The sequence below is a fragment of the Carettochelys insculpta genome, chromosome 1 (assembly GCF_033958435.1).
Source record: "Carettochelys insculpta isolate YL-2023 chromosome 1, ASM3395843v1, whole genome shotgun sequence".
NCBI lineage: Eukaryota > Metazoa > Chordata > Testudines > Carettochelyidae > Carettochelys > Carettochelys insculpta.
This window is the reverse complement of record NC_134137.1, coordinates 65,170,280-65,183,578: the sequence shown is the minus strand read 5'-3', so window position 1 is coordinate 65,183,578 and position 13,299 is coordinate 65,170,280. Positions and strand designations below refer to the sequence as shown.

General features: G+C 40.7%; 1 protein-coding gene across 1 annotated transcript in view; it reads left to right on the top strand.

The window, feature by feature from the left end:
- Positions 1-13,299, top strand: part of GTF2F2 (general transcription factor IIF subunit 2) — a 140,312-nt gene that overhangs the window by 109,656 nt on the left and 17,357 nt on the right. Inside the window, exon 7 of the mRNA XM_074982807.1 lies at positions 2,132-2,231. Within this exon, the coding sequence (XP_074838908.1) occupies positions 2,132-2,231 (100 nt within the window). The remainder of the gene's footprint in view (positions 1-2,131; positions 2,232-13,299) is intronic.

Here is a 13,299-nt window from a genome sequence, read left to right as displayed (position 1 = left end):
TTCTCTGGGGCAAGTTATCTTATAACTTGCTACTGCAGGGTTTCTTGTAGCTTTCTCTGAAACAGTGTTAGAGCCAATGATACTGAATGAGATGGAGGGCTGGGTCTGGCCCAGCACAGCAACTCCTTTACCCTAAATTAGTTTTAGTGTGATGAAATCAACAAAAATTTTGTAAAGCTCAACCATAGAGTAGCTATTCAAAAAGTGGTGTACAGTAACATTGGACTAAGGGACAGCTTTATGGTCATCTTTTAAGGCATTTTAGGATGCTGAGTCAAAACTGATCATATGTTGGTCCAGACTTGGATAAATTTATCCCCACATTTGTTCTTTTGGGCAACTTGCAAAAAAAAAAAAAAAGTCTTCTTGATTGCTTCTTTACCATGCAAGATGAGTGCCTGAAAAGTCTCTTCTGCATGCTTTTATAATTAGCTTTAAAATAGTAGGGACATTAAGTTTATTCTTTCCTAGTTTTGGTGGTAGGCTTGTTGGAAGACTGCATAAGTGAAAAGTCTGAGAGGCATAGCCATGTTAGTCTGTATCTGTAAAAATAACGAGGAGTCCTGTCATTCCTTAGAGATTAACGGATTTATTAGGGCATAAGCTTTCAGGTGATCAGTCAGTGTGATTGTGGCCATTCAATGTAGCGGAAGAGGCGATGTTTGTTTGTTTGTTTTGTTTTGTTTTGTTTTGTTTTTTTCATGACTGAGCAGAGTGTTTTCCACAGCCTTCCACTGAATGAGCTAGAGGATTTGAATCTTTAACAAAGGGGGCCTTTTCTCTCAAGAGTATGTCATGCTTTTGAGTAACATATAATCTGATTATCCCCTATCAATTGCTTTCGGTATCTTCTGGATTGCTTAATCTGAAGATATGCTAGTAGTCCCTAGAGTTCTTGAGCAAAAATTGCATAGACAAGAACTAATGTAAAAAATGTAAAAGAATTTGATGGACCACAGGAGGTCAATATTGTCTAACAAATTACCAATACCTCCACTGCTTACTGGGCTCCTAGAAGACGTTTTGGGGTAAATTAAAGCTAAATAACAGCACAAAACACTGAGAGCCAGGACTGGTGGCTGTAAACAAACTTTGTAGGACCACAGGAAACTTGGCCACACCCACGAAAAGTGGTCATCCAGCTAACAAAAATCATGCTGGATTATGGATGTTGCCATATGAGAAAGTTCCGAATTAGAGAACAACAAAAGTCTCGTGGCACCTTATATACTTACAGATATTTTGGAGCATAAGCTTTCGTGGGCAAAGACCCACTTCATCAGATGCATGAGTGGGGGGGTGGTTTCAGAGGGGTATTTAAAGAGTGAGGTCCCAGTGAAAGGGAGGGCCAGAGCTGGCAGGTCTATTCAGCAAGGTGGAAATGGCCCATTATCAATAGTACTTATCAAAAGAGGAAAAAACAAGTCTTATCAGACAGGGGCATATGAGCCATTGTCAGAGTCTAATGGGGAGATATTAACACCCAGAGCAGAAAAGCTGTTTTTGTAAGCTGCGAGCCACTCTCAGTCTCTGTTTAATCCTTGGCTAATGGAGTCAAATTTGCAAATAAATTGCAGCTCAGAGATTTCTCTCTCCATTTGCTTTTTGAAATTTCTTTGTTTCAGGACTGCCACGCATATACCTGCTACTGAGTGTCCAGGGAGATTGAAGTGTTCCCCCACAGGCTTCTGTACATTACCGTTCCTGATGTCTGATTTATGTCCATTTATTCTTTTACATAGAGACTGTCCAGTTTGGCCAATGTAAATTGCAGTGGAGCATTGCTGGCACATGATGGCATACATTCTACTAATATTCTACTAATATATGCCATCTTTACACTATCAAAACTTAAATATTGAGTCTGTTCTGGTCTGGCTATGGTCTGAAGAAGTGGGTCTGTCCCACGAAAGCTCACCTAATAAACCATTTTGCTAGTCTTTAAAGTGCTACTTGACTGCTTTTTGTTTTGATAGTGTAAAGACTAGCACGGCTTCCTCTTTGTTACTATATGCCATCTTTGCAATTCAACTTTAATTAGAATTGGTCCCTTTTGTTGATTCTTAGAGTAAACTCAGTAGTGGTATGTGTATTCTGAGGTTTTTAATACTGATCCTTTTTTGTATTGAAGGCTACAGATAGAAGAATCTTCTAAACCTGTAAGACTATCACAGCAGTTGGACAAAGCTGTAACAACCAATTATAAACCTGTGGCTAATCATCAGTATAATGTAAGTTATTTTAATATTTTTCCCTGCTCATCTTAATCACTACTAGTTTCTCAGGAATATAGTTACTCTATGGCAGGGGTGCGCACACTGAGCCCTCTTGGAGGGGTGACATTTTGTAAGTGGGGGTACAGCATGATTGGCTGATGGGTCTCAGACTCATCCATCTAATTAAAATTGTTGAAATCTGTTTTTATGTATGTGTATTCACATTTATGTACAGATTGATAACGTTTTTACATTCTACAGAATTATTTTCTCACACAGGTCAAAAGGGGTTGTTGTTTTTTTTCTCATATGAACATAACCAAAATTTCCATCTGTTCAGAGTACATTCAGCAGGTTATGGTAGGCCTGCTAATTGCAGGTGTCTGTGATGGGGTTCGGGGTCCCCAAGCTCTGCAACCCTTCTGCAGGCAGGAGTGACTCTCACTCAGCAGGAGAAAAGTGGGTGTATTAGCTGACGGGACACAGTGTCTTACAGAAGAGTCAGTACAGCAATCAGGGACAGCCAGCCCAATCCACATTGGGGAGAGGAGGCCCCAAGGGACCTCCAGGGTCTTGCCCCATCCTTTGTTTCTCTCTGTCCCAGCCCGGACTAAATACTTCCCAACTACCAGTTCCAATTCAAACCCCTCAGGTTCCACCTCCTCCTTTGTCTGCAGTCCAGAGGTGTCACCTGGTCGCCTCAGTTACCCTCAGCGGGAGCCCTACACCCTCTGTGAGCCACTCACATACACATACATATCCCCCACTCCATCACAGTGTGAAAAGCGGGGCCTGATGTAAAAGATTTGCCTGTCCCTGTTCTGAGGAATGACTCTCGTGCAGGTCCAGACTTTCTCCCCTTTTTTCATTGTACTTCCATTGTACACATACAAGAAAGTCTTGCATTTGAAAATCCGCTTTTGCTATGCTATAGAGATTCTGCCTGTGTTTTGCTTCCTGGATAACTACCTTCTCTCTGGAGTTCATTGTCAATCCAGTGGCCAAGATCTGTTGATTCTGTTGTAGCATGGCAGAGCTCTCATTATTATTTTTCATTTCCGAATTTCTAACGTATGTATTACTTCTTATCTTTAATCATGTCTGAAATTCAACTTCAAGGCTTTAAGAGCAGAGACATTGTTTCATGGGAATGAGTGGTCCACTTTTGGATCATGCATAACAACAACAATGTATTCTGCAGATATGAAAGGCTAAGCAAGTATCTTTAACTTCTAATCCTTTGCAGTGAGTTTCCTGAAGAATGGAAAACAATTGATAAATATTTGCATCATTATTCCTTCAGAGTACCTCTGCTCTGTATCAATTACTCTAAAATTATTATAAGCACATTGCAGGTCAGTGTTATTTGGCATAAAAGCTATAATGCCCTCCTCCTTAAAAGACCCTTTTTGTGTAATGAGTATGTTTGCACATATAATAAGCAACTTAGATATTGAATTCAAGGAACATTGGTAAAATTAAGAATTAGTCACTGTATGAGTCATTTGCTCTCTTTTACTTCTGGTTAAGCTTTTATTTACATAAAACAAATGACAACATATGTGGTACACAACCATTATCGTAGAATACAATCTAATTTAAGACTTGGGTCTACACTTAAAATTTAGCTTGATGTAACTCAGTGGTGATCAAACTGTTTTGCCTCAGGGCCACACTAAGTATGAAAATTGTATGGTGGATGGCTAGGGAGGGCAAAGAGTTAGGCATGGCCCATCATCTGACCCCTTGTGAACCCTCTTGCTCTCACCAGCTCACCACTCCCTTGGGTTCCCCTGCCTGCCCCCCCCCCCCCCCCCGGGACTCCCTGCTAACTGTACTTGTGTACTTAGAATGTGCGTGGGTGCTGCTTCAACTGTAGTAGCTCTTTGATTGGATACAGAGGAGCACATAGCTGTCATAGTCAATGTTTTGTGCAGTCAGCGCACACCTCACTTCATGTGCCTTCTACTTTATGTGAATGTCACTTTAGTAACAAGGGTAGAGAAAACCTTATATGGACAGAAACCAGCAGTATCTGGCAACCCTGCATATGGGTGCTGGTAAACAAAATGTCTTGAGGGCTACACATAGAATCCTGATGGGCCTTTGGTTGCCCATCACTGCTATGAGCTGTCTCTCTACTTCAGGATTAGTGCAGCCCAGCTATGGTGACGTAGCTATGCCACTGTAGTCCCCATTGCTTAGTCTAACATCACAAAAATAATCATTCTTTTCTCACAGCACAGTGCTTTTATAGTCACTATTGTCTAAGGACTGATTTCCATACAGATTTCATACAAGTATTTCAGGAACAAGCATCATATTTTTTTACCAATATGTTTATACTGGGAAACTTATTAGTGTAAATGTTATTCCAATATACATGTGCCTTAAACTGTTATAACTTATTCCTTTTCCAGCACTGAAATAAACTACCCCAGTACACATGGGTCCATATTAGGGGGTGTACTACTTGACTATACCACTATAGTTAGAGGGACAAGTTTTGTGTTTAGACAGGCCCTAAAGTTTTAATTATTAGAACTAAAGTTTTAGTTACTAGAATCCCCAAACTATTATCAGATCTTTTAGGTTATGTCTACGCAGCAAACAAAAACCTGGGGCTGGCCTGTGCCAGCTGATTTGGACTAACAGGGCTTGGGCTGTGGTGCAGTTTCACTGCCGTATAGACTTCTCGGCTCAGGTTGAAGCTTCAGTTCTGAAACCCTCCCACAGGGTCCTAAAACCCAGACCCCAGCCCAAGCCCAGGTGTCTACACAGCAATGAAACAGCACCATAGCCTTCTCCCTGCTCAGCTTCTACCCCACCATGACTGGATGTATAGAGAAGGAAGACAAACTGGAGGTGGGCGAAGAGCGGGGGGTATCTGCAGTCTTTCTTGATTTTTTTTCTTTTCTTTTCTTTTTTTAAACATTCCTCTCCTGTGAGTAAGAGAATGGAGGGAGAATTATCTTTCTCTCTCCCAAAATGAAATTGACTTGCCTTCTCACTAGAATATTGTAGGCTGTAATTTCATTGTAACTGGAAATTGTGGCTTAGTCCCTTCCCCACAGAACTAAAACTCTCCTTATATATTTGTAAATGCCACCTGTGCCTTCAGTGTTATAACAGTGTTCTCATGGCTATAAGGCTTATCTTGCTTACTATCTTTTATCACATGGTAACAATGCTCTCGAGACTAGCTGTGTCTATGTTATCTTTAGTTTTATCTGTTCTAATCATGCAGATAAACAGACTAATGTCTATTGGGTGAAAATGCAGTCAATTGGACTTCACTTCTGAGCTAATTTTTAAAAAAAAGTTATTACTTTAATGTGTATACCTTTGCCTAATCATTTCCAGCATTTGTGCCAAAACAAGTATGATAACACCTCATATTTGGAGGAATGATTATCAGATCATAGTCAATTAGAATTTCTTTTCAGTTGCCCAAGTCTCCCAAAGTCTTAACTTGAAGCCTGCAAATATTGCTGTGTATGGATTTCACCACGGTCCCATTAGCAAGATTGTATTGCTACAATTGTGTATCTGAAATTGACGTATTTCCCTAGGATAGACCTAACCTAGCTCTAAACATCTTAATGTTGGTTTAATAAATATCACCAACTCCTTGTTGAAAAGTTTTCTGCGGTACTCACTATTTATGTAAGTGCAGACATTATTTTGTGGATTTGTGCTCCCTTTAGGTGGCTCTGCAGATGAACAGAGCATGTTAATTTCAAGTGCTTATAAACAAAGGGTTGGGGAAAAAGAACTTTATAGTAAAAAAAAAAATACAGTGGTAGGGAATAAGATTTATGTAGAGAATATTAGCAATATATGGGGAAGTTCTTTTCCTGTAAGGGGTACTTATCCGTATTATTACCAGACTCACACACACAGACATCCCCTGGCCCTCAGGTACTGGAGAACCTTCTGTCAAACTGAAAGACTTAAGTCCTCAAAACTCTTCACAATCTTTCCAATAGTATTGCTTCCATTTGTGCTGCCATCACTCTCCAATTCCAGCATCTGTCATTGCTTGCCTGCCTTTACGTAAGTGATAGGTACTACACTTGCCTCCTCTCTCAATTCCTTTCCTTTAGCAGCTTCTCTCTCCTGCAAATCAGCTGCAAGGCTGCCCTGTCACTAGCCTCTGTTCCCCTTTGTTTGTCCTTGTTTGCTGCTGCTGCCGCCTGGCCTGGAGACTGCTTTTTTCTTTGTTGACATAGGCCTTGCTTACCCCGATTGATCCTATAGCCTTCATAATCTCTCAGCACAAAGCCTACGACTTCCACTTCTCTGCTTATGCCATCCACAGAACTCCTCCAGCTGGACTCACAGTAATTCATTTTGGCTGTATGTACACTAATGATATTTGAAACTCTCCCATCTGTGGTGTAGTATGGGTGCAACTGCCCAGAGTACTAAGTATAGATTGATTTTATAGATTTTTACCATCATGCCATGTAACCCTGCTTACACCATGGCTAGACTACGTGACTAAAACAGCAGAAGTCGCATGCACCATGTCTTACATTGATGCTCCTTTTGTTGCTGAAAAGTAGGACAATTTTCAGAAAAAGTTGGGGGTGTAGACAAGACCTTACTTCAGCATGCCACTTGGAATCTCTTCAGCAAATGCACATTTGGTTGAACTTCAGAACACCGGGCGGACCAAGAAAACCATTTTGAGTTGGACTATGAATTTCATTGTTAAAGTAATTACATTTATTTATTCACTAGAGTAGCTATTTTGCAGGCTGAAATGATAATTGTAGGTATGTTTCACTGACTACAGAACAGTTCTTTATTTTAAAAAAGGAATTTTGAAAAGAATATAGTACCTTTTAAAGCTTCTTTCAAATGTTTTTTTAAGCTTTTTACTTTCACCTATCACATCTTTTTATAAACCATCTGCTGAAGATATATAATGCATGCCTGTATTAATGATCCCTTCAAGGAGGGAGTCTTGGCAGTCTTCTGGTAAAAGTAGTGACAACTGTGAAGGCAAACAAAGAAAAATTGATCTTGTATGAAGGATTACAAGAGATTAAACAGCAACTTCAGCACTCCATTCCAAAAGGACACCCCTGTTATATATTTTAGTATTTTAGCTTTTTAAATTAAAAAAAAAAAAGTTTATACAGTGTATGTGAACATATATAGCATATTACATAAACTGTTTTCGTTCTGTTCCATGACATATCTTGTTACAGAAGATTAATAAAATTAAAGTGAGGCATTGTAACTTTATAAGAACTGTCAATCCTCACAACTGTGAAGAAAATGCCACAGTGATGCCATATATTTTTTTAAAATAGAAGTATTCACACTGCTTTCCATGTTCCTAGACTGCAGTGGGAGGTGTTGCTGAAGTTTTAAGTAGTTTTGAGCTTCGCTAATTAACATGATTGAGATACCAGTTGCAAATAACTGAATGTTTCCAATAAAATAATGAAGTTTTAATGGTATGAAACCACACTCCTGAAGTGCTCAGCAATGTCATCTTTGCTAAGAGGTGAGGAGTGGTAGTCACTTATGTGTGATTTGTAAGGCTTATTGGCTCAGGAGTTCTAGGGTACACAAGCTGCGTTTTTGTAGTGAGAACGTCTCTGTGATCTCCATAATCAAGAGAATACAAAGTGAAAGCTCCCAAAGAGAAGAAGTCAATTAATCTGTAAATCTGCGGTATAACAGAGAAACAGAAATGTTGTCCCTTGCCATTTAGCAGATAATAAAATATTGGTATTTCAGCTCAGTTAAAAATAAAATGCATACTGTTCCATAACATTTTCTTGGGGAAAAAAATATACATTGCGGCAGTTGAATAACTTTGATAAAGTAGCCCATAACAGGCTCAGCAGTGAAGATAGTTGTAAGGATATCTTCATAATAATATGGTATCACTTGCTTTCCTCCTTTCTGAAGAAAGTGTCCATTTTAGAGAGTGAACATTGTTGCTTGTCAGCATTAAATTTGAACAGCTTGTTTCTCCAACTGAAGATGATCAGTCTCTAAGCAAGTGTTCCCTAAATCTCATTTGTACAGGTATGATTGGATGCTGCAGAACTGTTGAGCATCTTCATAGGTTGTCTTGAGATTGTCATTAGCTTTCTAAATTATGTTCTGCCTTGTACAGAATGGATGGCATGAGGATTTAGCTGGTATTTTTCCTTCAAAAATCCCGTGGATTGTTGTTTCCCTCAGTTTATTCTGATCTTCCACCTCAGAATGTTAGGTTTGATTTGATTTTTCAGTGATTGGTTGAAAGGGACAGAACTTTCCTAAAAGGCTTGCAAGAGATCAGGTCAGCAGTACTCTTATGGAGAAATCACGCAGCCTGCAGTGACAGGCTGTGACCACCTTCCATGCCCAGATTTTCAATAGTTATGTTTTTGAATTATTGGAGTCACCAGACTCAAGAGCAGGCAAAAGAAACTGGACTGCTGCCACTGAAGAGAAATCAAATTATGTAGGCCCCCATGACCTCAGTGCAGCCAGAACTGAAGCTAAAGCTCTTCCTTTCTCCTTCCTAGTGGATCTGACTTTTCTAATATGATAGGCCTTTGTGGCAACCTTGGCATGACTGGATAATCCCTCTCCAGCTCCTGCCAAGCATTAGGTTCAGAAAGCACCTACACCTACAGCCTCCTTGGGTCTGTGTGTTTAATCTTCTTGTCCCCTGTCCCTATATCTCTTCTTATGGTATCTTATATACAGTGGGTGTGTCATTTTAAAAACTCACTTCCAGTATATTTATGGGCTACTAGCCTGGGCCACTACTACTACTACTCAACATTTGTCCCCATTTGCCAAATACCACATGAGCTCGAGTTCCCTGAGGAATCCATTCAAGAGGCAGTTCCTTACCAATGGAGGCATTTTTCTCCTAAAAGACTTTCCTATTTTATGGTAGAATATCATTGAATTGCATCTCTCAAAACAGCTAGAGGTGCTTTTCATATATGCTGAGTTATAATTTAGTACTGCTATCCCACTGCATCTTTCTACCAAAAACTAATGGTTTTATATCAGTTTTCAATTCAGCCTCCTAGCTGATTCCTCCAAGAGTAGCTGTTTGAGAAGGTGAGAATGTGAGCTGCCTTTCATAAAGCTGCTTCCGCTGCAGCTACTTGGGCTGGAAAAATCTTTGTCCCTATAGAGGACAGTGGCAGTCCTCAGGTCGCTCAACACAAAATTATCACTCTCTTTTTTAAAAAGTTCTATTCGTTTTCCTGTTTTTGCCCACCAGTCTACTTGTCAGCTGTATGCTAGGAAATAATTGCAAGTTATTGACAGAATTAGAAGGTTATAACGCCAGCTTTAGTAACTAGCCCGGTAAATTTTCACAGCAGCTTTGAGAGGTGATTAATGATTTTTTCCCCCAATGCACAGGGAAGGGTCAGTCTCTTATTAGCTACATTTTTATTTACATTGCACTTAGGCAGAAGTGACTAATGACTGACACATTTTTCAGCTCCAGTGTCACTGGTTGCTAGGGTTTGGGTAAGTAAACCTAATCACCTACCTAATCACCCATCAGAGAAATCCCTTTTCAGATCAACAAAATTGCTCATTTTAACATTTTTGTTTTGAATTAACTGAAGAAGATTCCTGTAGTCCAGTGGGACCAGTTCTCATTCGTCTATGTTTGATCCTTCTCCCCTCACTCCCCCTCACACTCGACTCCACTTCCTGAATTTCTAAGGCTACGGTTACGCTAGTGAGTTCTGCCAACAAAACCCCGGTTTTGTTGGCAAAATTGGTGTAACGTGCAAACACAAAATGCATTTTGTTGACAGTTTGTTGACAAAATCACCAGCAGCGTTCTGCCTCCATGCCATGAGGCATAACGCTGCTGTTTACAGGTTCTGTCAATAAAAAAGATGCATGGACACGTGGGGGGGGTGCCTTCTCTCGACAGACAGGGCATCCACAACAACAGACAGCCCTGTCTGCAGTGCTTCCCAGGTGCCTGTTTTGTTCAGAAAGCAGCCAGGCAGCCCGGCTGCTCCGTCGCCAGAGCAGAGCACTCTCCTGATTGGCTTTTGTGTGTGGCCACACTCTGTCAACAGAAGTTTTGTTGGGAAATCTCTTCCGAAACTTCCGAAATCTCTTACAGAACTTAGATACCACAATGGAAGTGGGCACTTCAGAAGCACCAAAAAGTAATTAGTTACAGAATGCTAAAGTGTGCTATTACATACGGTTGTGCCCATCTGGAATAACTGTGGAAGTCTAGTTCATTAGTCCAAACCTGCACTGGTGTAACAGAGAACAGAATTGGCTGATAACGTACAAAGTTCAAGAAGAACAAACGAAAAGCTCTCTGTTAAGGCTAGAGTTTAGGAGGAACCAATGATATGCCTTTTTACCTGTCAAGTAATGGGACAGTAAGCAATTGCCACTCTGCAGCCAAAACCTTCAGCAGACCAAATGCATGAATTTACATCAGTTATTTGTCAAAATACAGTTACAATCACTAACAGAACAATCCAGATCAATGTCTTTAGCTTTTAAAATAGCGTGGCTTGCTTACTTTGAGAAGACTATTATTAATGTAACAACCATCTTCTCCTTTGCTACTAGCTCAATTTATGTGACAAAGAGCCCTTTCTACAAAATACTAGTCACAGGGGTCGCTACAGAAAAAACATAGATGGGATCTATATACCTAAATGTGAATACAGTACCTAACACAGTGGGATTCCATTCATGGTAGGAACTTGTTGGTGTTCGTGTGAGATTTTTTTATGTCGGTACACATGACAATAAGATTATCGGGCTCAGATAGGATGTAGCAGATTCATAGAAATTTAACGCCACATGGGACTGTTGAGGTCGCACAGTAAAATACATTTTACAAGTTTGACCAGCATAACGCCAAGCGTAACCATCAAATGTTTTGGTCAAGCTAAAGTACAGCGGTAATTTGGGAAATAAACCTGAGAGAGAGATTTCAGTGGGAAGAACTTAAGTAAATGTGCCTTCACTTTCCCCTGATCTTAAGGAGATTAGATGACTGACCCTAACCTGTCTAGAAGTTAAACACAATTTTAAGATTTTACAGACTTACTCACAGACAGTTCCCTCCACAGTGACATGCAGAGAACTTCCTAGTAATGAGACAGTAGGTGTAACACATTGTTCATGATATTCCTGGCAAAAACAGCAGGTACTTTTATGCTTCTGTGCCATTCTCCCAACCAACTAGAAAGGGCCTATCAGTTCAGACTTTCCTGCTCCTCATCTTCAGCACTACAACAGACAGCCCAAAAATTGTGTGTTCTCTCCTCAAAGTTCAGTAGTACTGTCTGCTTGGACTCTGGCACAATGGTACTTATCTGTGGTACGAGTGTAACCTGCAAATCTCACCCAGTTTCATTTGGGTCGCTGTATCACCACAAAAATGTGCAGCGCACGTAACTGGTTGATTGCACTGGTGGGAAGGCTGCTTGCAGAGGGAGGGGAAGTGCTAATGCCAAATACTCCGCACATGGTATCCACGACACTGGTTAAAAGAGTGAGCATGTTATAACAGAACATCTGTGACTCAACATTCTTTATCCACATGACAAGTGTGCATCAAACTAATGTGTCCCTAATTCTGTTTGCTTTGTAGTAAAAGAATTCACCCTTGATTCTGTTATTACCTAATTTGAAGGTCCCTGCAATTTTTGTGGATGACTCTGTAGCTGGACTGTGTCTAATTTATTGTGCTTGCTTTCTTCTTACACACATCTATTTCTGTGGGACAGGGCTATGGTAATACTAGACAAAATGAAATTAAGTTCACAGTGTAGTTTAAGAGGGAATATAAGATGTTGGAAAGCCATAATATCTCTTCAGTATTTGTAGGAGGTACTTAGCTCATGGCTTTTCAGTGGAGTGCTTTGGATACAAATGTCCCAATGAGCCATTGTTTGAAACAAAACCAAAAAATAGACTTTCTGGATTTTTGTCTGCATTCTAGAGTTTCTGTGGAGTCCACCTGTTCTGTTGCCAGATATTTGAAATCAAGATGTTATTTTATAACCCATTTTATTGAATGGGTGCAGTTTGCAAATGTTGCTGACTTGCTGCTCTAATGAAGATCTCTCAAATGTAAGGAACGTAGGCTTTCAGAATCACTATAGTGTCTGACAAGGCCCTTGTCAGCCCCCCAGGGATCTGTGTTTTTTTGCAGATTTTGTTGTGCCTCAGTCTCACTGTGGCCCTTCCACTACGTAGGGACTTTCCAGAGGCAAAGGTCTCCACTTACTGAGCCACTCTCATCATATGCAAGTCACAGGCAGGGGCAAGACCCCTTTAAATGGTTCTGGTGCCTCATCTTTCTCCTAGGGGAAGGTTAGGGGGAGCCCAGGCCCTCCCAGTACTCTTGAACTCCAGTCCTGGGACCCGAGATTGGTGGCAGCTGATGGGGCTTTTCCCCTGCCCCAAACACTGCAAGTCTTTCCTTGGGCCACTTCTCCCACCAATTTCGTCTAACACTTTCCCCCTTCTACTTAGCAGAGCCTCCTCTTCCTTCCACACCTTAGGCCTCCAGCATCACTTCCTGGTCCATTCCTTTTTTTCTCCACCCCTTCACCTGGCGGAAGACCTTTTAAAGCAAGCCGGCAGGCCTTAACTGGCAGCAGGTGTCTGATTTTCCTACAAGGTGATTCTTAATGAGCTTCCTGGCCTGCCTACTGACCCATACTCTGTGAGCCTAGGTGGTGAACAAACAGACACTGACCCAACTCCCAGTATATTTGCCTTCCAACTCACTCTTGTAGAGAGCAGCCTGTTGTCTGCCACAAATGTAATAAATCAAAATGCATCAGAAAATAAAAAGAAGTTGACTGTCGAGAGGTCTAGACTCAGAACTTTTGAGTACATGTCCCAGTTCTGATGCTGGGATATGAACTCTCTCTAGTTTTGGACAAGTTCATTAATCTCTCTGCCTCTGCTCCGTTGCTCGTGAAGTGGGAATGGTTATTTATCTATGTTACAGAGGTACTAAGGATTGAACGATTGTTCACATGTTGATGGTTTTTTAGAGCAGAAAAGCAGAATGTAACTGCAAAATGTTTTATGAAAT